The sequence below is a fragment of the Falco cherrug genome, chromosome 2 (genome assembly GCF_023634085.1).
Source record: "Falco cherrug isolate bFalChe1 chromosome 2, bFalChe1.pri, whole genome shotgun sequence".
Classification (NCBI taxonomy): domain Eukaryota; kingdom Metazoa; phylum Chordata; class Aves; order Falconiformes; family Falconidae; genus Falco; species Falco cherrug.
Genome location: NC_073698.1, coordinates 32,011,088 through 32,037,774, shown reverse-complemented (window position 1 = coordinate 32,037,774; position 26,687 = coordinate 32,011,088). Strand labels below are relative to the sequence as shown.

General features: G+C 44.5%; 1 protein-coding gene across 1 annotated transcript in view; it reads right to left on the bottom strand.

The window, feature by feature from the left end:
- Window positions 1–6,427: 6,427 nt before the first annotated feature.
- The window catches only part of LCP1 (lymphocyte cytosolic protein 1), a 33,094-nt gene continuing 12,834 nt past the window's right edge, over window positions 6,428–26,687 (bottom strand). Inside the window, exons 4-16 of the mRNA XM_005433228.4 lie at window positions 26,324–26,453; window positions 24,877–25,009; window positions 24,278–24,359; window positions 20,908–21,073; window positions 17,630–17,772; window positions 15,497–15,592; window positions 14,774–14,969; window positions 13,989–14,067; window positions 13,668–13,782; window positions 12,709–12,842; window positions 11,553–11,676; window positions 9,344–9,468; window positions 6,428–7,917 (exon numbers count right to left, since the gene is read on the bottom strand). Coding sequence (XP_005433285.2) covers window positions 7,785–7,917; window positions 9,344–9,468; window positions 11,553–11,676; window positions 12,709–12,842; window positions 13,668–13,782; window positions 13,989–14,067; window positions 14,774–14,969; window positions 15,497–15,592; window positions 17,630–17,772; window positions 20,908–21,073; window positions 24,278–24,359; window positions 24,877–25,009; window positions 26,324–26,453 — 1,656 coding nt within the window. The 3' untranslated portion in view covers window positions 6,428–7,784. The remainder of the gene's footprint in view (window positions 7,918–9,343; window positions 9,469–11,552; window positions 11,677–12,708; window positions 12,843–13,667; window positions 13,783–13,988; window positions 14,068–14,773; window positions 14,970–15,496; window positions 15,593–17,629; window positions 17,773–20,907; window positions 21,074–24,277; window positions 24,360–24,876; window positions 25,010–26,323; window positions 26,454–26,687) is intronic.

The following is a 26,687-nucleotide window of genomic DNA, read 5'->3' as shown; positions in this document are numbered from 1 at the left end:
TCCTTTTCCCTGTTTGAGATTAGCATATTCTGCTATTGTCTTGATCCTCCAGAATCCTCTTGTTTCCAGTTATTCAGCAACGAGTCCCTCCAAGGATGGGTAATCACACCAATGGATCCATGCGACTGAAGCAGAACACAAAAGTCACGTGAGCCTGTGCTGTCCTCCTTGGTTCCTTAAATTCAGATTCGAATGCAAAATTAATCTCCTGAAAAATATTTACAGGCTCTTGCCCTTTTATGTGTGTGTTATCACTACTGATGAGGCCAAAGGTAGCCAGATAGCATCCTTCCTACATGAGACAAAAGATGACTAAAATCTAACTAAACTCTGATCCCTGATGCTTGCGTTGCGATACAGCTGAGTGCCATTGCTCATGAACCACACAAGGATGCAATTAGTTTAACAGCTCTTTATCATGAATGCGGCAGAGCAGAATTAGAACTCAATTTACAAGTCTCCCTTTCAAACCCATTCAGCCGTTAAGGCCGCATCATCTTTCAGTTTTCCAAGGCATATAATTGATAAATGATTTCTCCCTGCACACCTCAGCTCCTCATCTTTATTCATGAACCAATTAATCTCCGTAGGACACTGTGATCATTTACATACATGGCCAATGTCACCAACCTCTGTCATTTCATTCTGGAAACAATTTTGCAGCCTGTGAAACCACCAGGAGGGGAAAATCTGAACTATGTCTAAATTTCTTTGGTTCTGTCATTTCTCCCTCATGTCATTCCCAAGTATAAAAATCAGATGCTACCTGTGCTAGAAAATGGGTTAACCTGGGAGGAAACAGACCTCTCATCCCCGGGTGAGTGCTGTACAAGCAGTATGTTTCAGTCGTGGCAGACAGGTGTGAGCAGAGCTGAAAATACATGTTCACTTCATGATTTTGAGTACTCAGTTATGCCAACCTACTTTATTCATTTTTTATTCTACTCTCCTTGCTGTTCAGCTTTCCAGGGTCAGCAGAGAGAAATATGCTGTAGTGTACGTGCTGTTTTGAGGAGGTGAGGATGTGTCTGTACTGGTTAAAAACTTTCCTCATGAGCTCTGTTTCCTGAAGGTTTATTATCGACTCCCACCCAAACAACATGTTGTCCAAGTGAGTCATGTTTTCTTATTGCCAGTAGATATGATTTTTGTGCCAGTATCTTAACAAAGAGCACTCGCAAAGCAAGTTCAACTCTGTTAAACAAAGAATATCAAAGGGGGGCACAGGAGCACTCCAGGCACAGCTACTGAGCACTTGAGAAAGGTGCTCCGAGTACCACCTACAGAGAGCATACTTCAGCTAAGGTGCAAGGGAGTGGATGCACACCAGTCCCCCTCCCTGTTTACATAGGTTTGTATGTACATATCAGGAATGCAGTTAGCCCTGGAGCAGTGATGAGTTCTGCCTGTCTCTGGGTGTGTCAGCAGTATCTGCTGCTCTTCTCTGCACTGCTTGTACTTGCTCATATTGCTTGCATGGCATCTGGCAGAGGTTGGAAGAGTGGGCCCTTTCTTTGGGCTTTTGGAGGATGCCAGGACCTGTTTGAGGCTGCTGGTGAAGAGAAGCTCCATGGAGCAAAGCTCCTGCCCTCTTTCATTCAACTCTCTTGGCTGGTGTGGTCCCAGCCTGAGAGGCGCATCTCAGTCAGCCCATGCTGACCATCAGTCTGCACAAGCGGATTCACTTAGTTGTATGGCTGCTGCTGCCCAGGACCATGTGACTGCTCTGGCAGCTGAGAGCATCTGTGCTGAAAGCTTCTGCAGTCTGCATCTAAGCACCATGCTCTGACAGTCCTGTGATTCCTGTTTGGGGTATCATTTCCAAACCTTTAGGAGATCACTGCAAGATACAGGGTCTGTCACAGAGAACACTGTCATGGTGCTGGGTATCCCTCTGCCCAGAGCCTGTATGAGAAGTGCGGAGTAAAATGACCTTAGGAGAATTTGTTCCTTTACTAAGCTAAAAGCTTCTGAGTGCTCGCTAATGGATGCCAGTAGGTCAGCAGAGGCTGAACCTGTATTAGTAGGTTGCTCCCACATGTTGCAAAGCTTGGCAAGCCAAGGAGGTTTCTGATAGTACAGGTCCCAGTAGCACTGTTCACAGCCTCTAAGGTGAGTAGAACCTATGTTCCAAGAAGTTGGCTCCAACAGCGAATTTGAGAAGTTTCCAGAGACATTTGACCGTTCTGCAGGGTCTGATCAGCACATGGGCAGCATTGCCCCATGTTGGTCTGAGGATTGTGACTGAAGCGTTACGGGGCACTGCGGCCACATTTCCCTAACGTGAAATGTAATTTGAGAGGGCAGCAAGCAGTGGAGGCAGGGCTGGTGGTGAGGGCCTGCATCCCTCCTGAGAGATCTCGATTACTTTTCACGGATAGAATGATATCATTATTTAGGTTGGAAAAGACTGTTAAGATCATCAAGTCCAGCCGTTAACCCAGGACTGCCAAAACCCAGGACTGATGTGGCTGACTGAGCCTTTCACTGCCATGTTACTTAACCACAGGACTGTTTTACTAGCACACAAGCAGGTGCAGGTCTTGAGGAGTAAGGCATGGAGAGGTTGATGCACCTAAGGTTTATCCGCCACCTCTCAGACATGCAGGGTGTTCTGCTCCAGGGCTGCAAAATCGAGGGAGGACATGTTACTCAGGGGCTGGTCAGAAGCCATCTGCTCACATCAGTGACAAACTGACATGTGCTCTGAGGTGTCTGGTTTTCTTGACTGCAGTGAAGAGCCAGGACATATTTGTAGGCTGCCAGATGTGCCTGGCAGTGGGACATGGCTTTTCTGCCTGTGTGAATCAAAGCAGCATCGTGCATGTCAGTCACCTGCTAGGAGATATCCCAAGTGGATGTGTGGGTTCCCCTGCATGCTTTGTGTGTTTACAGATATTCATTGCTGTATTCCTTTAGATCCTTAACAGAAGCACTAAATGACTGCCTGCCCTGAGGGAGTTCAGTGCTTTTCTGCATGGTTGGTTATGTAGCTTTCTGCTCTGTTCATAATTTCAGACACACCACCACCTGTGAGCACATGCCTGTGTGATTCTGGCCCTTCTCGGCTTTGGATAATTTATCATGGATCTGTAATAGCAATAGTAGCTTGCACACTAGGAGCAGATTAGGTTTTCTGTAAGACACTGTTGCCTTTAAAAAGTGATCAGGACACAAAAAGTAAATAAAGTGCAATGATAAACAATGCTCTAAAAATATCACCATTTTACTAAATGATAATGAAGACTCGAAGCTGTGTGTTACTTTCAGAGCAGCAAAGGAACTGCTGGGGGAACAACAGTTTTCCTGGTAGCAAAAGAGAATCGGCAATGAGAACAGACATAAAAAATAGGAACAAAATGAGAACATAGCCAGTGTTGTCGGTCCTAATTCAGACTTTGCCCACACTAAGCTATAAAAAGTGCACAGATATCACCTTACCGGTACACAGAGCTCCTCTATTTCCTGCCTTGCTTATGAACAGCTTCTTAGGTTTGTGGATAAAATTTAACTTTGACGTTGCTCACCACACAGCAGACAATGAGGCTCAGGCATTCAGTGGTGCTACTCTCTGCTGCTCACCTTGTCTGCTTGCCTGAAAACTACTGGACTTAAAGCAGCTGAGCAGCCTGGAGCAAAATACTCCCAAAGTCTTGACAAGTCCATTCTCCAGATGGTGGAGGAGATGACAGAAGTGACAGAAGATGGACAGCTGTAGTGTCACAGTAGCAACTCAACACATGGGTTTGCAAGATCAGAGGCACCATTTCTCCATCAAACTGAAAGCAGTGGTAGCCGAGTACTTGCTGTAGGACCAGTGCTGCTCATGTGCTTTTTGCAGCCATCTGCCAGAGACAGGGTTCTGTTTTCCAAGTGGGAGCCAGACCGAAGCTGCTGCACTGTTAGGCAGCAATGGACAGCAAGACCTGAAGTTTGTGATCAGGCTCACAGCAGAATTAAGCTGCACTTGGAAGGAGGAGTAATGTCAGGTTGGGGTTTCAATTCAATTCCATCTCTGCAGGAAGCAGAAACATTACTTTTTCTGTACAGGAGCACAGCAACCAGCCATACTGCTTGCTGTCTCCTTTCTAAGGCCAGAATAGATGACTTCTAGCCAGGATAGATGATTTACAAGAAGGTGTAAAATCCTCATCATGCACCTAATTATGCTTTACTACACTATGGGGAGATATTTCCTTCTGAGTCCATCTGGTGATCAGACTGTACCCTGAAGCATGTGGGTTGATTGCCCTCATGGTTTTTTTCTGCTAGATATTCTAACTGCTGATGCTTTATTTTTATTCATATGAACATCTAAGCCTTTTTTAAGCATTGAAAATTATGATTAATTGTGCAATGAAAATCAATAATGGAAGTGCTTACAAAGCCAGCTTGATTTGGGAGTGAATCCCAAAGGCAGCTGCTTTCTCTAAGAGTGGTGGAAAAAGTTGGAGAAAAGCGATAGCAAAAAATTCCAGATCCTGGTTTTGTGTGGTGTTTGTCATGGCTTTAACTCATTTAGCATCTGCTGGGAGCTTTATTACAGGCTCCTGTTACTAGTTCATGAAAGCAAACTCTCAAATCCATCAAATAAACAAGAATACCTGATTGAACAGAGGTGCATTGAAAAGTGAAAATGTTTATACTCCTGTACCAGTATGCAGCTATTCCCACACCTTTGGGTCCCTGACAGATTTATTTTTCAAGGGAGATTATAGAGATAAGGATGAAGATCTGGTAGGGCTTTTACTATAGTACCCCTGCCAACAGCAGTTATTCCCTTTACAACACTGGCAGCTGCTAGCGTTTTGCCTGGGGTTAAATATCCCAGATTTTCTCCTTTTCCCAGAGGAGAGCGTTTCCGGAGCTCATGCCTGCCAGTCTGTGGGACTCCAAACGGGGTGACTGCCACCTGGTGGCGAGATGTCGCCGCTGCGCTAGGCCGGGCCGGCGCCAGGGCTCACCGCTGGCCACAGCTGCACGGTGGGGCTCAGTGTCCCAAGAGCCAGCCGGGGGGCAGGAGAACAGCAACGGGGAGGGCTGTATGGCAAGGTGCCTGGCTCCAGTGCTGGGATGCTGAGGAGGAGGAAAAGCAACCCCCTTGACAAAACATGCTTTGAATAGCAGCGTACATCACCTGTCGTCCCCCTCCGAGCCTAAGTTAGAGGCAGGTTTTGATCCCCAGGGCCCCTGGAGTCTTACATCTTGCCTATGGGAAACCCATGATGTGTGGAAACCTCTTCTCCCTGCCTCTCTCAGCAGGCTTCTCTAAAAATCCTACCCCTGTGCAAAAAAACTGAGCCGCTAAGGGCTGCTTAATGGGAAATACCTGACAATCTTCTTCTCTCTGGGGATAGCAAATGCCTACATTTATTTCGGACCAAGGGAAGAGCCCCCTTTCTCACCCTGGTGCTGCTGCGGTCTCCCATCTATCATCTACTTCATCCCTCATGTCCACCCCTGAGTCTGGGATGAGGACATCTCTCCAGGCAGGTTTACCTTGCCCTCTCAGATCTACACTGTCCATCCAGCCAAAAACGGCCCCTGCGTACATGTGCATGCCACACACGCAAAATACACGGTCATTCCACCCGAGGGAAATGCTGCGTTCACAGTTTCTGCCTGCAGTTTCCCCTCTCTGGCTTACCTCCGTAGGGGGGTGGACTAGATGACCTAGGGGGTGGACTAGGTGATCTCCAGAGGTCCCTTCCAACCCTGACCATTCTGTGATTCTGTGACTCTCGAGTCAAACAACGTAAGGGAACAGCAGCTGCCTTTTCAGAGCCACCCCTCACGTAAGGCAACAGCGGGTCCTACACCTGAAAAGAGGAGTAAGCAGTGTAGGGGCGATGATCTGGTAACTCCCCCTTGCTGGGCAATAAGCTGGGGTGACATCTCCATCGTTTAACACTCGAGATATTCTCCTTCTCTGCCAGCACTGGGAAATGCTGTGACCAAACCGAATGGGTCCTAGGATGCTGTACCTTTCCCACCCTGTATTAACTGTCTAGGTTCACGAGAGGAACAGGGCAGCCAGATCCGATCAGGAACAGGATCTGACCATTAGTACCAAAACAAAGTAGCGTGTTTGCATTGCAGAATGCTTAAAGAAGCAAAGTCTATGGGTATATGAGCACAGGAAGAGGGTAACTGATACTGAGCTGAATTGGAAAAATCATATTGGGTCAGGCTGTGGGTCCAGCCCACACAGTGTCCCATCTTTGGCAGTGTCTCAGTGGCGTTTTCAGAAATGGCCTAGGAAACAATTCTTCCTGCCTTCTGCAGTCTGTGAGTTCAATAACAATATGGAAGACACATCCTTAGCGGGGCCACAGTTGGTTGTTTTTTTTCAAATCTATCCCTATTTCAGCTAGATGATACTCACTTCCCCATCAGCACATGCATTATTAAAAGCAAAGACTACACATTTGGCTTTATAGAACTTTTTATTTGGAGACACTTCTCACGAATATTGGTTCTTTATTAAGGCAATTCTGAAAGGATTGAAGGGGAGGGAAGGGGAGAGGGAGGGAACTGAGACTGTCAATGGGATTGCATTAAGGCAAAATTCCCTCCTTCTGTATTTCACCACAGTAAAATCCACGTGAAGGCCAGAACAGTAAATGACTCATTCCAAGGAAGAGATTCAGTGCAAATATATCCCACTGACTATCCGTAGATGGGGCTAGGCCCTCGACTGAGGCAAACCCACAGTCCCTTGTTAGCTGCAAAGCTATGCTGAATTAGCTCTGTTGAGGATCCCTTCCCAGTGGGTTCAGGGAAGCATTTTAGTTTGTTTCGTATGCAAGCACAGGTTTAAATGCTTTCCTGCATCAGGGCCACAGCCCTTTGAGTGCCAGTCTGTGAAGTTAACAGAGTTTAATTTTTGTTCACTGCATAAATACGTCATTCTGGGTCCCTTTGGTTCACTTCCTATTGTATTGCTGCTAACTGAGTACATCCCCTTAGTTTCTTTAATATGGTTTTCATTTCTATCACGCTTTGCAATCTGCTTAAGTTTTAAATGTGTTATGACATAAAAATGAATTATCCTCTGGAAAGCATTCCTTGCAAAGGTTCCAGAGTTTGGGTGTTCTTGGAGGACCAGGTTATGGTGTGTTTTTTCCAGTGAGTAGTAATGTGCTCTGTGAGTAATGCCAGGGGTGGCAGAGGCATAACTTGCAGGGAACAATACTGCTCAGTTCACATACCAGCAACACATTGCAGACCCCAAACGCTTCTCTCTTTCCACAAGATTTCCTAAGAGGATCCTACCATTCCAAAAATATAGTCACTAATACTTGCGTTGGCTTGGAGAAACTCCTTTTGTTATCCCAGGTGCAAACTGAAGGAAAGTATGGCAGAAACGCTACCAAAAGCATGAAGACATTTTTCAGGCAGAAGTAGTATATAACCTTTCACAGTCCTAAAAGCTGTCTGTGCTTCCCAAGACAAAGATCTCCAGGTGACCCCGGACAGAAAACTCTGGTATCCATTAATAAAAGGATATGTATAATCTTTGCTATTGAAAACTTATTCAGGAATATGAAATGGTTATATCTAGCAAAGTGGAAAATAAGGCAAAGAAATCAAGCACATATTACTGTTCAAAACAAGACATTTCTTGGATACACATGGAGACTTTTGTATGAACTGGAACCACGTGTGACATTCATGCCTTAAAAGCATGAGCACCCTGCATATTTCCTTGATACAGAGAGGAGCATCCAGTTTGAGGGAATCAAAAGGGTGAATACCAGGCATCAGTACAAGTCTTTTATGCTTTAAACTTTCTTCATGCCTTTTCCCATAAGGCAAGCAAACACTGTCATGACCATTTTGGGCTTTACTTCAACCAGGTCTTCTGGAAGGGCATAGACTCTTGCTCCAATTTTTCGTGCCATAGAGATGGCATACCTGCATTGCATGAGTGAAAAAAAAATAAAAACAAACAAACAAACAAACAAACAAAGAAGTTAATGCAGTAGCATTAATTTTCCCTCTACTAGAGTAGGTTGGGAACTTTCTTACTGACTCATCAAAATCAAATTTCTATAGAAGTGTATGAGACAGGTTCTCAGAGAACATTTCTAGTAAAAGGTAACAGTGTATTCCCTGATGGTTAGAGCACTGATTACTGCAACACAGGAGACTGCAGGTCAAACTGGTATAAAACATTTAGTCTCCCATCCCCTGAAAGATTATCCTCACAACCAGCCATTCTGGTCTTGCTCCCCCTCCATCTCTGTGACTGTCTTTGCACACAAACAAATTCACAAGGGTTGAAAGCGGAAGGCTGATGTTGGTGGACATCAGTGTTGTTGGAAATCAACATTCAGGGGCTTCTCTTCAGCTTGAGTCATACTCAAAACATGCAAGCTAACCTTCCCATCTCCCTGCTCAGAGTGCACTGTTGCATGGCTACTACTGACTGTTCTCCAGGGGGTATGTCTCTTCAATTTTTAATGAAAAAGCTAGAAAATCTCAGGTTATTCCCACTGCAGAGCACATACATTTCTGAAATTCTGTGCAAAATGCAGAAATATGGGGGGGGGGGGGGGCGGGGGGGAGCAGAAAGAGACAGGGAAAGAGGGAAACATCAGTAGAGAGATGAAGAAATTAAGTATGAAGAAAAGTACACATAGGACTGCAAGGAAAGAAAGAGAACAGATGGTAGGAAATGGAAGGGGAAAAGAACAGTGGAAAAAGTCTATGGAAAAATTATGGCAGTTCTGCTTGCCTTACCGTCACCCTTTTCCCTTTTGTAGTTGCCACATAGCAAAGGAGAAGCTAAACTGATAATCAGACTGAGAGGTGATCTGTATAACTCTGAAAGAGAGATGCCCCCAGGATTGCCTCTCTGCTAGGAAATGGTTTCCACCCAGGAAAAAAAAATCAATATCCACATCCATAAAAACAGTTTTTCAGGCATGAATCCTGTCCTCCCCCTTCTCTCTTAAATATGCCCTTGTCCCACCTGTATGTGACTAAAAGAGGTACCATGACCTCTAATCACTGGTTTCCATGGCTCACTATTGTTGGCATTGTTCCCTGATCTCTGAATGAGTTTTAAATTTAATAAGAGAAAATAAGAGCTTGTGAAGCCAAGTGATTTTGATCCCTTCAAAGGGATTATAAAGCAGGAATTATAACATTACACACTTCATTTCCATTGATAGTGGGTTTTACTGCCTAACTCCTAGTCTTCGTGCTTTTAGCTCTGGAGGTATTTCTCTAGTTGAGGTTGTGCCAGATGAGAGTGATAGCAGAGCAGTTCTCAAAGACAGACCCAGGCAAGCCTTAGCAGGTAGCTTGTCTTGCATGCCACTTAGCATGAACGTACTTAGCATTGTTTAGTTTCTCCTCATCATTCAGGTCCTCTGTCTTCAAGAGGTCATATTTGATTGACCCTGGTTGAATGGCATCAATGAGATCCAGTACTGGCATGCTGGTGCTGATTTTGCTATCCTGCATAGATGTAAAATAAAATTAGATACAAGAACACGATGACAATGGACAGCTCAGTCAAATACCATTCAGGTCTTCATGAAGGGCTGCTTAGCATAATTTTTCATCAAAGGCAGACTAAGAAACCTTTCAAGGATTTCCCCCCCCCCCCCCAATGGATGAGATATCATGGAATCGTAGAATCATTTAGGTTGGAAAAGACCTTTAAGATCAGCATATCCAACCATTAACCCAGCACTACCAAGTCCACCACTAAACCATGTCCCTAAGCACCACATCTACATGTCTTTTAAATACCTCCAAGGATGAACACTTCCCTGTTCCAATGCTTGACAACCCTTTGGTGAAGATATTTTTCCTAATATCCAGTCTAAACCTCCCCTGGCACAACATGAGGCCGTTTCCTCTTGCCCTGTCACTTGTTACCTGGGAGAACAGACCGACCCCCACCTGCCTACACCCCCCTGTCAGGCAGCTGTAGAGAGCGATAAGGTCTCCCTGAGCCTCCTCCTCTCCAGGCCGAACAGCCCCAGTTCCCTCAGCCGCTCCTCACCACACTTGTGCTCCAGACCCTTCACCAGCTCCGCTGCCCGTCTCTGGACACGCTCCAGCACCTCAGTGTCTGTCTTGCAGTGAGGGGCCCAACACTGAACACAGGATTCAAGGTGCGGCCTCACCAGTGCTGAGTGCAGGGGGACGGTCACTGCCCTGGTCCTGCTGGCCACACTATTCCTGATACAAGCCAGGATGCTACTGGCCCTCCTGGCCACCTGGGCACACTGCTGGCTCCTGTCCAGCCGGCTCTTGACCAGCACCCCAGGGCCTTCTCCACCGGGCAGCTTCCCAGCCGCTCTGCCCCCAGCCTGTAGCGCTGCCTGGGGTTGCTGTGACCCCATGCAGGACCCGGCACTTCTCCTTGTGGAACCTCATACAATGGAATCAGCCCATCGGTCCAACCTGTCCAGATCCCTCTGCAGAGCCTTCCTGCCCCTGAGCAGATCAACACTCCCACCCAACTTGGTGTCATCCGCCAGCTTACTGAGGGTGCACTTGATCCCCTCATCCAGATCATCAATGAAGTTATTAAACAGGACTGGCCCAGCACTGAGCCCTGGGGAACACCACTTGTCACCGGCCACCATCTGGGTGTAACTCCCTTCACCACCACCCTCTGGGCTCGGCCAGCCAGCTTTTTACCCTGTGTAGAGCACACCTGCCCAAGCCACGAGCAGCCAGGTTCTCCAGGAGAATGCTGTGGGAAATGGTGTCACAGGCTTTACTGAAGTCAAGGCAGACAACACCCACAGCCTTTCCCTCATCCACTAAGTGGGTCACCTTGTCATAGAATGCAATGTCATTAAGCAAAGATGGGGTGCTGGGCTGGTGAATTTGCTTCCTGTGAGGAGATAACACTGATACACAACTACTGATGGGAGGTGCAAGGGGCCCCGACTGTGTAACTCCTGAGCTTATTACATGAATTCTGATGGAGCCATCCTTGCCTGGTGTAAACTGTTGATTTACATCCACTGAGTGTTTCCCAGCTTGGGAAGCGTTGCAGATGCATTAGCAAAAATAGAAGCCCTCTGGAACTGGTCTGTCTTTCTGGTTATATGGTACCTTGCAAAATAGGGCAAGGTACACCTGCAAGGTACTACCAGGTTATAAGCATATTTCCATTTTTTTTTATATACTTTAATACTGTTTTAGTAGAATTTTAATATTGACATTTGTAATTGCTGTTGTTTAATAATCAACAGCACAGCAGCTCTTGCTTAATTTTGGTCATCATTCCTGGCTCCATACTTTGATGTCCTATGTCAAACTGGCATTCAAGGTGTTTCCTGTTACGTTCATATCATGTTTCTGTTACCTTTTCATAATAAAGCCTCTTGAATAAAATCTGTATATTTGAACATGCCTTTAAAAGGGAATGAAAAATAATCACACTGTGTCACTAATTATATCATAATGTAAAGTGTGCATGTATATGCATATATACATCTATATACAGGCAACATATATAACATACACTCCAACACATGGAAAAAGAGATTCCTAAGAGACTTCTAACAAAACTATACCTTGAAACTGGAGATGGTTGAATCCTTCCCAGCTGCAGTCAGCGTTTCATTGACCCAGCTGACAATGATTTCATCATTGACCTTCTCTCCACCACCAATGTCTTCAAGGATATTCAGGGTGTACCTTAAGAGGGTAGCCAGGATAAGTGCATTTGCTCAAAGTCTACTATAACCTCAGAAGTATCCTGTATGTGTGCCACTTGACTGGGATCACCCAATGGTCCTCTTAGACCTGATACTCTCCTGCTTCCCACACACTCACAATGTATATGAATTATATTATAACACGATAATTATACTAATGGGTCTGATTCATCCCCAATTCCGTAATCCCTGTTCTAGGAGTGTCAAAATCTTTTGACACTCAAAACTCCTAGAAGGTCTCTCTTAGTGGATCCTGGTGTAAATGACTAATTCTCATAGTGTTTTAAAAAGTAATCACTGACTTTCAGGCCAGAAGGGAATTGTTATGCTCATCTAAGACTGACTTTCTGCATAAACACAAGCCTGGAATATTTTGCTTGCATGTCAGCATACACCTTGGAAAGACATCCCAAACTGATGGCAAGTAATCCACATCCCTAGATTAATTATCTGCCTGATAAACATATACCTTGCTTTATAGACTGAATTTAGTCTCTGTTCGGTTCCTAACCACTGGGTCTTCCCCCCGCCCCCCCCCCCCCCCCCCCCCCCCCCCAGTTATGATGCTCTTAAACACACACACATACACACAGAGAATTACATTAAAGTGGAGACAGCTACTGAACTGCATCCACTTCAGGTAGCAGATTACAAAACTTCTGCATCAATTCCTTGTTTCCAGTACGTTCTCCCCATTTCCTGATACAGAGACCTCGCAACTTCTTTTTCTCTCTTCCATGCAATGGACATTTATTCATGCTATACAGATAGTGACAATAATAATCTTCTGCATGAGCTGATTGCAATGGCCTTGCCCACAAGATAATGTGCTCCTTGATTGCATCCTTAACTAGGAGTGAACAAAAGGTTACTCTGTCTTTGCATATATGTGCAAACAGAGGAGCGAGAAAGCTGTAGCCTGTAAATCCTTCTCAGTGATAGCATCAGGAAACTATTATAATGCAAACTGAGTATACCAAAATGTTCTAAAGTTTGTGTCTGACTGCCATACCTTCTCATCAACTGCCAGACTAAGGCCAGCGTGAGCGTACGGTTTCCTTCATTCAGATCTTGCCCAGCAATGCCAACAAGGGAAAATTTGGCTTGATTCTTTCCCAGTTCCACTGCGTAGTTGCAGTTCTCAAGCTGTTAATGACAGGGTCAATTAGTGCAGCTCAAAAATACAGCAGAAAAAAAGAAGACAAAACACTGTGACTTTAATTTTTTTTTGGATCACTTAGCCCAGATCCTTCTGGGCAAACAGGAGCTTTGGGGCTCTGTATAATACAGCTGTTTGACTACCAGCAGCCATCCATCCCAAAAATACCATCGTAAAGAGTTAACACAGAAGGAAATGTTATAGTTCATCATCAGGGACTGAAAAACAGATTACCCTGGAAAATACAATTCTAAGCTCATGGGTACCTCCAGCACCATGGCATTGCTCTGAGGCAAAGGATTAGTGTCCCAGTCAATACTTTAGGTCAGTTAATCAGTCTGGCCTAACTGGATAGAATTAGCCATCCAGGTAGCTGGGAGAAAGCTTTGTATTTAGCAGCAACTCTGTGATCGGTTCTTGAGGCATCTGGTCAAGAACACTTATCATCACTGTCTTCCTTTGTTGTGGAGGGCAGTGATCCAGACAGCTGCAATTAAGCTGGTGCCATATGACTCACGGTCAAGATGCATTATAACTGGTGACTGAGACAGTAGTAAAAGTGGTCTGCAAGTACAGTTTTTAAATATTGACACAAAAAATTGTCAAGTCTTTTTACTTCACAAATATTGTTCACTTGTCAACAGAGCCAGTGAGTCAAACATCTTGTTCCTTTTTCAGGACAAAAAATTATTTATTGACGGAAAAAAGTAATTTAATGTGCTGTACTTGGGACTTGAGAGCAACATGAGTGGCCACATTGCTGTTTGAATTGATACAGACATCACTACTGGAACTATTCCAGCTTTTTGTACCTTCTTCATGTTGCCACCCAGTTTAGGATATGGTGGTTTGTTCACTCTGTTCCAGTCTACTGGCACTTTGATCTTTTCATAGAGCTGGAAGATAACCAAGGCATCTGACAGGTCACTGAAAACAATAAAAAAGATGTATTGTTAGACAAAGAACAGGGGAAGGGAACTCAACTAAGCTATTAGTAGAGGTAAACTTAGTTTCCTTAAGAAAAGGAAAAAAAAAAGTAGCATATATTCTTATAGGGTCCAAATGTTTTTATGTTTTTGTAAACAAATCGCTGGCTCTTTATTATCCGATGGAAGTGCAGTACCTCCTCTTACCTGTATAAGTGATTTACACGTGGATTAACACCGAGGGAGTTCATCCAGTTTCTGAATGTCCTCTCTTCCCTTGTCTCACCTAAACCAACAAATACATCAATCAACAGGCCTGCAAAAAGACAACTGTCCAGTAAAATCGGTGTCTTGCGATGAAACTATAACTCAGAATTTACAGCGCACTGAACCATAAACAGAAGGCGACCCTGGCTGACAGGTGAAATAAGAGAGTATGGTGCAGCATGTAATATTTCTTCATGCCCTATATATTACAGTATTTAGGCAGATTGGCTTGAAACACCTTCAAGAATTCAAGAACAGCCTGTGCCTCAGCATGAGCAGTTGCACTATGAGGCGGGGAAAGGAGGACCTGAAGCTCAGCAAATGATCCATACAAGGGTGGTCCTGACCCCAGCCCAGAGCAAGCAGGCAGCATGTTAATGCAAGATCTGATTTTTAAATTATATTCTCAATTAAGGGAATGTGAGATTAACTCTAGATTCCACTAACAAGCATGCTCAATAGTAGGATGTCTAAACCAATACTGGTTTAGACATCCCACAAACATTTTTGTCTTTTAACATGTGCTATCCATAGGACAGACCCCTAAAATGTGAGAAGTTACACACAGGTAAAGAGCAGCTTCCCCTTCTCAAGGCTGCCTGTGCTAATGGTGCAGTGAATATATGTCTGAAGGACGTAAGGTTAAGTTAGCGTATCATCGACTCAGAGCTGGGGATACTGTGGCACAGGTGGCCAGAAACATCCTTTATTTGCATTTTCCTTACCTTCAATGGAGCTCCAGTCGATGTCCTGGTTCTCTGGCTTATGAAGGGCAGGGTATTTGTTGAACAAGTTGGCAATGAAGGCCAAGTTTAGCTTCGGGTTCCCCCGGACGACGTCGGTGGCTGTGACGAACTGCCGGCAGCCCAGGCGCTCTGCCTGCTGCAGCATGCACTCTGCTCGCTGGACGTCATCCTTCTCCTGCACCAGCAAAAAGTGGGGCCATCAGCCTCACCCTACCGCCTGGCACTGCACACAGGACCCGCTCAGGATCTCTGCATGTGAGCAAGGTGTGGGGCTGTTCAAGCAGGTCCCTGTCAGATCTATAGCTATTTCCTTTCCCACTTTTAGTAATGGCAGGTCTGTGTTTTCAAGAGGGCTTTACCTACAATGCAGAGCCATCTCACCGTATTGCTTTTAGTTATATTCCATATAAAAGAGGATGGTTTGATGAAACTCCCAAATAAATGTATTTAAATACACTTGTTACATGTTAGTAGTTTAGCAGCATGGTTCAATGGTTGTTAAAGTTTCAGTGATAATATCTAACAAAAGGCAAACCACATCATTTAATTATTTGAAAGTTTGGATTTCTGAAATACAAGATCATGTTGCAATGCTAAAAAGAGTTTGCTTGTTCTGACATCCTGGTGCAACCCCGTGTTGGCCAGCAATGCAAGTAACAGACAGAAAATACCGGCATTTACTCTAAACTTATCTCATCTTACCCTTAATCCTGACATGTCAATAGTGATAGCTGGAATGCCTTCTTCATCTCCCTTGGGGGCAACTTGGTTCAGCAAATGGTAATAAGCTCTTGAGTCCTGTGACAGACAGAAATTAAAGGGAAGAAAAATTACATCTAAAGCCAGGTTTTGCATGCCAGTGCTCCCCTGAACAATGGGCCTGCATGCTTTGTTTTTATTACATCAATCATTGGGCTACATAATTAAATTAATTAAGCTGGAAGCACTTAGCAGTTCCTACTTTATGCTGTATTTGCTGGATCTGATTCTTCCCTAAGCCAATATATATATGCTGCAGAACGCTCAACACACGAGACAAAATGCTGTGTGTTGCACTCACAAAAAGGACAGCAACAACAAAGAGAGATTAGAATTGAATTAATCTGAACATTAAATTAGAGATAAGAAAATGCATACCTTTATAATACTGTAGAAGTCAGGCTGCTGAGCATTTAATAAAAGAAAATGCAGAAGGAGAAAGCAGATGTTTAAAAGCAGATTTCAAAGCAACACTGGAACAGTTATGGAAGAGAAAGCACAGTATTCACAGACAAAGTTAAAACTGACAACAGTATCAGCATTTTTCAGGCAAAAGAGCAGGAACCAAGACAAGGATTTAACATGTCGTGTCTTTAATCTTTTGTGAAATGTAATGTTGCTTCCCTGTGTGGAAAATAATCTTATTTCAGAAAGAACTTAACTGAAAATAAAGCTACATGTTAGTATTTAGGGACTTGACTAACTAACCCATACTCTTCAAAATATAAAGCTGATTACCCGAATTGTTTTAAAACTTATACATATGCATTACAACCCACATATCAAAAAAGTGGTTGTTTGAGGTGGGGAGACACAGTTAGAGAATGACTATAAAGGCTAAAGGCTTGGCCTCTAAGAGGTAAATGTGCCTTATTTCCCAACTGTAAATATGGTAGGTGTGATTTAGTGATTTATCTTTCAGCTGCAGATAGGATTTAATCAGTTGCATTATAGTCCTCTCGGCCAGCATACAGAAAGATGGGAAGACTCCATTCCCTTCCCTTTCCATCGATATTCTCCAGTCACTTCCACCCAGTGAACCAAAAACCTGTTACAATAAAAACTGTATTGTCAAATGTGACTCTCAGACTCTCCTGTTGCCTTCCTGGGTGTGTTTTTATGTATGTCAAGTAAGTCACGGTAAATGACTTCTTGTGCTTCAGTCCCTGGTGAAGCTTACAACCAGGCATCTCTGGAGTGGGGCTTTTCCCATGCTCTGCTGGGAGTGGGAAGGTCAGGTCATGGCTAGGGAGGTCGGTGTGCTGGCTAGCCCCTGGCTTTCCTTCAAGCCAGCTCAGACACCCTCCCTGATACACCCCCCACAGCCCTGGAAAGCTGTCTGGGCCTTTCACTGTAGCTTCAGTGCCTGCAGCTCATCAGTGTGCACCATTCAGGTTCAGCTACCTCTGTCTGGGAAGAGTGAAGGTCCTACAGAGAAAGCTCTGCACCCACAAGCCCATGAAGTCCCAAGTGCATGCAATACGCTGCATGGACTAGGAATGCATCCTTGCAAGTGCCTCCTCATCTAGCTATGTTATTTTGAATAGTCCTACTGAATTAAAACTTGCAGGTTAGTGCATGCAGGTTTATAGCAAAGGCTGGGAGGTAGAAGCACATAACCCAGGTGCTGTAGTGAAGAAAAGATCAAGTGGGGGAACTGGAAGAGCCCATCCTCTTCCCCTACACCTGGTTACATGTCTGGGTAAGGTCCAGCCTTTCCAAACCAAAGCCAGGTCAAGAAACATTTAAGGACATTTAGGAAGGAGGACAGCAATAGCGGCAGGGAACTGAAAATACAGCAGTAGAGCGCGTATGCCCTGTCCAGAGCCAGCCAGCCATTCCTTTCCCAGGCGTTTGGTGTACTAGGGCTGGCCGTGATGCCTGGGAGGTCAGAAGGAGGAATACTACTGAGTGGAAGGGTAAACCCCGCTGAAATGATTTTCTGTGCCCAGCTCTATGTGTTTGGCAGAGCAGTCTCAGCTGCTTGGATTGCTTCAGTGCACAATCCCTGTTTGGAGGACAGGGATTTGGGAGTGGACCTGCTGTTTTGCTGTTGTTGGTCAGTGTTTCTCATACCTTGATGTCTGAGCTGAAGTTGTTGACTTTGTTGCATCCTGCATTCTCCAGGTGATAGTTTGCCCACCTCAGCAGCAGTTCCTCTGGAGACAACTTCATGAGATCCTCCAGGCTCTCTCCTTCTCTCAGAAGAGCTATCAAGGCTGAGCGAGGAAAAAAGAAAAGTAATAATGTTGTGAATACTTGTAGAGGAGAATGTGGAAGTATTTTCTCTCTTACACATTTTGCTACCCTAGTTTCTAAAAGTGAGTAATCAAAGCGTTGACAAAACCCAAGCTGTGTTAGGATGACAGAGGACATAAACAGAAAAAGGGTCTCATCAATAAAATGAAGAAAAGGCTGATAGTTGTGGAGCTAGTAGTGGATCATATAGAAATGCAAGACAATTTCAGTGTGGTCTAAGAATGACTCGATTTCCTTGCTTCAGGTCTTAATGAAAAGATGACCATAGAATCATAGAGTAGTTTGGACTGGAAGGGACCTGTAAAGGTCATCTAGTCCAACCCCGCTGCAATGAGCAGGGACATCTCCAGCTAGATCAGGTTGCTCAGAGCCTCGTCCAACCTGACCTTGAATGTTTCCAGGGATGGGGCATCCACCACCTCTCTGGGCAATCTGTGCCAGTTTCTGCACCCTCATTGTCAAAAATTTCTTCCTTATATCTAATCCAAATATATCCTCTATTAGTTTAAAACCATTTCCCCTTGTCTGGTCACAACAGGCCCTGCTAAAAAGTTTGTTCCCGTTTTTCTTATAATCCCCCTTTAAGTACCAGAAGGCTGCAGTAAGTTCTCCCTGGAGCCTTCTCTCCTCCAGGCTGAACAAACCCAGCTCTCTCAGCCTGTCTTCACAGGAGAGGTGCTCCAGCCCCCTGATCATCTTCGTGGCCCTTTTCTGGGCCTGCTCCAACAGGTTGATGTTTTTTCTGTGCTTATGGCTCCAGAGCTGGACACAGTGACATTGAGTACAGAGGTAAGATGGGAATGGGAAAATGAACACAGACTCTCTGCAGCTTAGATGAAAGAAATCTCAGTGACCTTCACAGTGAAACTGGATACACACAGGTATTCTACAGATTTTGCGCATGACTTCATGGGTTCATGGGCCGGTAGAGTTAACTCACCTGTCAGTTGGAGAAGGTAGCCTATTTGCATAGAAAAATTAACACAGCTACGTTCATAGAAGGAGAAAGAGGCAGGAGGGAAGGACTGACCCTTGCAACTGCAGGATGTTCAGCTGATCCTGGAGCATGAAAGACTGGAACAAGTTTCAAAAAGAACAACTAATAACATGGAAACTTATTGTTAATGTGATAAAAAGGGAGAGTGTGTCACACTACTGTGATCTCCTTGTGATATCTTTTGTCATTCCTTGAAAGAAATATGGCTTGAAAGAAATACGGATTTGCTATATAAAGGAAACAGTGAAGACCTACTGTATCTGGAATTCAATAGATAAATTGATATAGAGTGCTTTGGGGTTAAACTGAACCAGAAAGGGGATAATAGAAGCATTTGAAAGTAGGCAGTGGATTTTATGAAGAGAACAATGTTAACATGGAGAGAAGTAGGCTGGAAGAAGGATTCTTGTGCAGTCTTGATCATGGATTGATTTTTGGATTAATGTTTTTCTTTTTGCATCAATTATCTTGGCACAAATACTAGCAATGTGCTAAAAATTTGATGAAGATATTCACTAGGTGGCATGGTCAATACAGAGGACGATCAGGAAGTCACACAGAAATAGCTAGATGACACTAATAAAAACGGAATGTAATTTAATAGTGCCATGTTCAAAGGCATTCACTAGGGAACTAATATGAATAACTGCTGTTAGCTAAAAGCTTATACAGACAAAGGATGAGAACAACTTGAGTGTATTAGATGTCTCCTGAGCTATCTGAGCCACCATGTGATGTGACCAGGGGAAAACCAAACACAATATTAGTGCATCCTAGTTATTTCCCATAGAGGCTGGGATGTATTACTGCCTTGATACCATGTGCTCATGAGAGCTCTTTGGAAATACAGTGTCCCATATTCAAGAAAGGGCAGTTTCACCTGGAACAGCTGCAGAGAAAGGCTATCAGGGAAAGAGAGAATCTGAAAAGAAATTTAAATTATCTTGGCTTATCTACCCTGACAAACTGAAGTCTGAGATGAGAAGTGAAGGAGAAAATACCAGAAAGGGAAAAATAGATATAAGGTGGATAAGGCTACCTACAGAGGAATGGGGACTGGGAACTCTGGAAACTGGTGGCTCTGGCTATGAAAGGGATAGAAATGTGGAAGGAGTGAAGCAATGAAGGTAACACCTGCATGGTAACTGGAGGAAAGAAGTGTCACTGTTGGTTGAGCAGACTACCCAGAGGCACAGGGGACAAAGCAGCAAGATGAGGTATGTGTGGACTGCATGTACACATCCACAGCCTCATGCTAAAGCTACTTCATGGAAAATTTTGGCATCAGGAGTACTGTGTCCAGTTTGGAGCTCCCCAGTACAAGAGAGACACTGACAGACTGCAGCAAGTTTAGTGGAGGGAGACAAAGATGATTGGGCTGGAGTACATGATATTTGAGAAAAGGATGAGAAAACTGGGTTTATTTAGCTTCAAAAGAGGTCTGAGAGAGGAACAAGTATTGTCTTCAACAACTGTAGAGAGGCCAGAGCTGTGTTTCCCCAGTATGTTACAGTCACAAGGTGCAGGAAGATAAATTCAAACTATTAAATGTAAGAAAAAAAATGTCTCAGCAAGAGTAGTTTGGCTGTGGAACAGCCTCTCCAGAGAGCACTGGAAAAAGCACTGAGCAACCTCATCTAACCTTGAGACTGGTACTGCTGTGAGTGAGTAGTGGGATGGCTGAACCAGAGGAACTCCAGGGTGGACCTCCAGAGGTTCCTTCCAGCCTTAATTATTCTGTGATTCTATAATTCTGATTTCACAAAGAAAGAGGAGATGTTTGGCAATCAAGAGCAAGAAAAGAGCAAAGCTTCCTGAATGCAGTGTAGCATTTCCTTATCCCAGATTTAGTGCCCAAACACCAATATACCTGGGTGTAGACCATCATTCCTGACCCAGTGAACATGAAATTAGCTCTGCACATGCAAGCCTACACACACCCCTGGACTTTGGAGTGCTGGAACTTGTAAAGAGCACGGGAAATTAGAGAAATCAAGAAGACAGGTAACAAATACTTGGAAAAAAATTCAGCTCAGATTTTTTTAAAAAGATCTTTATCCTAAAGGCTGTTCAGTGACAACAGTAGAGCTATACATACCTTCATTCCTGCTGATCTCTATGTCAGCAAAGAGTCCAATTTTGATGACTTGCCATAAAAGACCCAAAACCAGGTAAGGTTTCCCTTCTTTTAAGTCTTCAGCTCCAATGTTAACAACGTGGCACCCAATGGCTGAAGCAGAGTTCAGGGCCAGGTTCAAATTTTCCTAGAGAGAGAAGAGAACTTCCAAATGAAGCAGTGACTGGAGAGCTGAGGATACAGGAAGGGAGCACAGCCCAAACTAGTAAAATCTGTGAGCAGTTTCACTGTGAATGCATTCACATACCTAGAATCATAGAATCATAGCATAGTTTGGGTTGGAAGGGACCTATAAAGGTCATCTAGTCCTGCAGCCCCCTGCATCAACCCCCTTGCAGTAAGCATGGACATCTCCAGCTAGATCAGGTTGCTCAGAGCCTCGTCCAACCTGACCTTGAATGTTTCCAGGGATGGGGCATTCACCACCTCTCTGGGCAATCTGTGCCAGTTTCTGCACCCTCATTGTCAAAAATTTCTTCCTTATATCTAATCCAAATACATCCTCTATTAGTTTAAAAACATTTCCCCTTGTCCGGTCACAACAGGCCCTGCTAAAAAGTTTGTCCCCGTTTTTCTTATAATCCCCCTTTAAGTACCAGAAGGCTGCAGTAAGGTCTCCCTGGAGCCTTCTCTCCTCCAGGCTGAGCAAACCCAAGTCTCTCAACTGTTTTTTCTTCACAGGAGAGGTGCTCCAGCCCTCTGATCATCTTCGTGGCCCTTTTCTGGATCTGCTGTAACAAGTCCATGTCTTTCCTGTTGTGCTGGTTTTGGCTGGGAGAGCGTTAATTTTCTTCAGAGTAGCTGGCATGGAGCTATGTTTTGGATTTGTGACAAAAACAGTGTTGATAATTCAGGGATGTTTTAGCTACTGCTAACCAGCACTTACACAGAGCCAAGGCCTTTGCTGCCTCTCACCCCACCCCACCAGCGAGGAGGCTGAGGGGGCACAAGAAGTTGGGAGGAGACACAGCCGGGACAGCTGACCCCAACGGACCAAAGGGATATTCTGTACCATATGATGTCATGCTCAGCAGTAAAATCTGGGGGAAGAAGGAGGAAGTGGGGGACATTCAGAGTGATGGTGTTTGTCTTCCCAAGTGACCGTTTAGTGTGCTGGAGCCCTGCTGCCCTGGGGATGGCTGAACGCCTCCCTGCTGACGGGAAGCAGTGAATGAATTCTTGTTTTGCTTTGCTTGTGCACACGGCTTTTGCTTTACCTGTTAAACTGTCTTTATCTCAACCCACAAGTTTTCTCACTTTCACCCTTCTGATTCTCACCCCCATCCCATGGCAGGTGGGTGGGAGGTGGGAGGGAGTGAGCAGCTGTGTGGGGCTTAATTGCTGGCTGGAGCTAAACCCTGACACCCGTGCTGGGGTCCCAGGGCTAGAGGCAGTGCTCCGGGTGGATCTCACCAGAGTGGAGCAGAGGAGCAGAATTGCCTCCCTCAGCCCGCTGGCTATGCTGCTTTTGGTGTAGCCCAGGATATGTATCTGACCACAGGGACCTGGGGAATGCATAATCTGCTGGCATTACTGGTAAATTCTGAGTGCCAACACAAAGATGGAAAGGACCTCTTTGGCAAAGGTGAATGATGCCATGTCACAAGGCATTGAAGCTCAGAGCATACATCTGCGTTCACAGTGATGTCCTGGCTCAGTCCTGGTTGTCAAAGCCAGGCTTTCCCTATAGCTAAGGCGCAAACACGTGATCAAGTGCAGACTTAGCTTCAGCATGGGGCAAGCTCTGCTCTGCTCAGTCTTGCACACATGGAGGAATGAGGTAAGTTATAGCCCAATCGACTGGCAGATATTCCAGGTTCAGCTCTCCCTAAACAGCCCTAACAAAAGCCCTAACACCTAAGATACAACTAATTTGCTAGCTGGCAAGGTATACAAAAAGCACATGGTCATAGGAATCAGTATGAATAGACTTGAGGTTTTTAACCTTGCAGTTCAGCCAAGGTCAGAACAGGTCAAGCCTGGGTATTTTCTTTTTGAACTTCGGAGCGTGGGGTCCTGGTTTGGGAGTATTCAGTGGAAGCAGAGAGATGCTGTGATTCATAGTGAGGGGTGGAAAGAAGGTGAGGTTTCAAGAATGTTACGTTCCTTTTCCACTTCCTTCCCATTTAAAACAAAGAGTATAAAAAAACCTGACCCACAGGTCTAAGCTATTCAAAAAGGTGGCTTGGTAAACAGAGGATAAGTAAAGCAGACAGAAGTCTTGAAAATATAATTTATCACACAGATTCTCAATTTTTCACATGAATTTCCTCACCACTGGTGTGACAGAGAGATTTGATTAGATATAAAATGCAGAGACATAGTGTAAATTCTCATAAGCTAGAAAAAATTGGAGCATTTCAAATTAATTACCTTTTCTCCACCAGACAGCTGTAAAAGGGTTAAGTTAAAGTGGAAGCTGTATTGATCAAATCATGTCTATGTGTGACAGGGATTGATCTGAGCTGCATCACTAAGCTATGCTGCTGACCAAAATGATTAGAACTGAAAGATGTGGTAGACAGCATAAAAATCCAATTTAATGGCTTCTGAGCTTACTTGAGCCCGGCTAATGTTCCATCAAATCAGAGTAGCTGAGGGCTAAACTGGGTTAAGTTCATATCTATTCCATATATCTATTTATATTCTGTATCCAGATATATAGATGCTGTTCTTATAAAAATATTTCTCTACGTACTGCTGCGTGAGAAACACAATAAGCTTTATAAAGTGAAAGTTTGCTTTTTTGTCCAATTTTTAAATCTTACACATGTGCATGTAATAGAAATAAAGAAGGGATTCAGCATTCAAGGTGAAATAGCATGGATTGTAAAAGGCAGGCAAAGACTATGGTCCCGTCTCAGGCACATTGCACATCACAGTGCTTCCTGGATCTCAGTTAATATTTTGGTGAGGACATCAGACTGCAACACAGCAGTTGTGAATTCAAGTCCATGGCTGTGCCTGTGTGACCTTGTATGCAGGGTTCAGCCTTCTGAGAGCTGCTCCGACTGAGACTGGTCACCACATTATCGAGTTGCTCTTGCATTTGTACGGCACCTACTGCAAAGGTATCTCAAGCTTTGAACTGGTAAACATACATTGGGTTAGGTGCAAATATAAACACAGTTTGTTTAATGGGATTGCTCACATGTTTGGAAAGAAACAGAAATATAAGTCTTTATGGGTTTACGATGTGGACCTGAGCATCTCACTTTGGCACAAACAACTTTGCCTGACTCTGTTGGGCAGGACTATAGTATCCCCAGCCTTTGCTCTGAGTATATCAGAGCATCCTAAAGGAAAAGCAAAGAATCTTGTATTTCAGTACCTGTATTGTGAAGGGTGTGAGTTTCTTTTTGTTGATTGTTCTCTCATCAATGGTATCTGGCACTGAAAAGTTGATCATCTTACTGGAAATAAAAGATAAAGTAAGAAATACACTACTAGCTATGTGAACACAAAATACAGATACAGCTTTTATCACTACTCTGTAGGGCAAGCCAAAATGCTGGAGAGTTACTGAATTGAGCAATTCTTTTGGGTCACGTGCAGATTGCACTACACGTGTGTGGCCAAGAATGCCACAAGGTGGTGTGAGAAGTTTATTGTGCAGAAAATTTCTGTGAAAGCACTCACTATCTCGTGCTGCCACGTGAACCCCTAAAATTCCTTGGACAAAAATAAAACCAAGTAACTCCTCAGATTTCACTGTATTGCAAGGCTCCAGAGGCAAGGAAAAACTCTCGTTTAACATGAAAGAAGCTTTATATTTTTAAATATGAAAGAAACAAAACCCCTAGCATTATTAAGGCCCTAAATCAGCAAAGATTCATGAGCTTAATGTAGTCAGCAGCTTCCCTTTAAGCAGAGAGGTGAGTTTCTGGAGGCTCACAGTTCCCATTTGTGAGAAAGACAGGTATTATTTACCAAAGCACTATGCCATCACCGACCGCCTGGAAGAGGTCATCTGTTTCTGGATTCATTGGGACCACGTGCTTACAGTCAGGGTCCTTCTCAAGAGCTTTATTGATCCAGTTGACAAAGGCATACTTTTCTTCCTCTGTAGACACAACATCAAATCCATCAGTTTGCTGATATGGTAGCAATATGTCTACCATCATATTACTTACAAAGGCAGAGCTCCTTGCGGGGAAGACTATCCCACCAGCGTGACTGATCAACAAACGCCTACAAGGGAAGAAGGCTCTAGGGAGGCAGGCAAATGAGCCGAAGACAGCAATGGGTTTGAGCTAGTAATACTCATTCCATACTCTAACCCATTGACAGGGGTTGCCCAATATCATGAGGGCAGGCACATTACAGAGACTGATAATGAAATTCTCATGATTCAACTGCATGTTGCAGTTGCTACGCTCTGCTAAGGGTAATACGTACTTGCACCGTAATGTGAGTGCATTGCTGTATCACTCCGCTAAATCCAAACCCCACATAACTTCAAATAAGTTCAGATAAGTGATTTCTGTATTGTAGATTACACCCTCCACATGCAATATTTAGAAGAGCGTGGCCAGGGTTGGATTCTGACAAGGAGCATTGAGAGGGTAATGGGCAAATATTGCCTGTAGTCCAACAGGGCTGAAATGTGGCTATCCTGTACCAGCAGCAGCTCACACAGCCCCCAATAGCTCAGAGATGGTGTCCCCTGTGATCAGCTGGGTGGAGGCCTTGGTAGCATCCTCCACTCTCCCTTCTCTGGAGAAAGTCAGTTCCTCACCCTTGCCCATGGAGAAGACAGCCAAGGGTGGGACTTCTTCCCTGTGGAGCTGCTTCAGAGTGGGCTGTACCCAGGAGGCAACAGAAGCAACCATGGCTGCCCCAAACTTTCAGCTTGGGGAAACAGGCTTGGAGAAAAGCCTTCTTTATAGGGGTCATGCCATCTCTAGAAAAAGGTCAAGAACCATTTGGTTACAGGTGAGTTTACAGAGAGACTACCAGACTACTGGTAAAATGTACAAGGAAATGGGTCAGCAGCAATGGGGAACCCATGCCATGCCTCCCTGTGAGCAGGGACAGCAAGGGGCCAGTCTCTGTGCTGCTACAGCCGTGCCAGGAGGCTGTTCCCCAGCAAAGCTGCAATGCATTTAAGGTAAGGGAAGCGAAGCCAGCTGGAGCTTCCTCCCGTAGCTACAGCTTTGCCTGCCCCAGTAAACCAGCTCACATTATTTTTTACAAAGACCCTGCTCCAGACCTTTGTCACCTTCAGAACTCTGCCTTGCACCAGCCTTGCCTGAACAGCCACCAAAGCTCACCGAGGCCAGAGCACCTGGGTTTGCACTGAGATAAGGTGCAGATGATCTCTAAGGGCACGCTTGTTTGTTCCTCATTGCTGTCAGTGTAGGACAGCTGTACGTACCTGAGTAAGAGTGTTGTGTGCCGGCACTGGACTGCTCGGACGTCCCACCGATAGCACAGATCCCCTCCTTTTTGTTGATTTGTTTTCGGAACGACTTAGCAACATCATCACTCTTCAGGTTTTGGAAAATCTTTCAAGCATGAGAGACAATTTTAAGATTTCAGAGAATTGAACCAAGCTAAAACAGTGAGCTCTTGGGCCAGGAGGCACATCCTCTCTGCTTCATATGTACATAGGGAAGCATGGCTTGTGCGTTATTCAGTGGTATATACTGGATAAAATCTGTGTATTGTCTGCCATGGTAGAACAGGATCGTGTGCAGATTTTTGTTTTCAGAGCAGTGAACAAAGATCAGCTAAGTAAC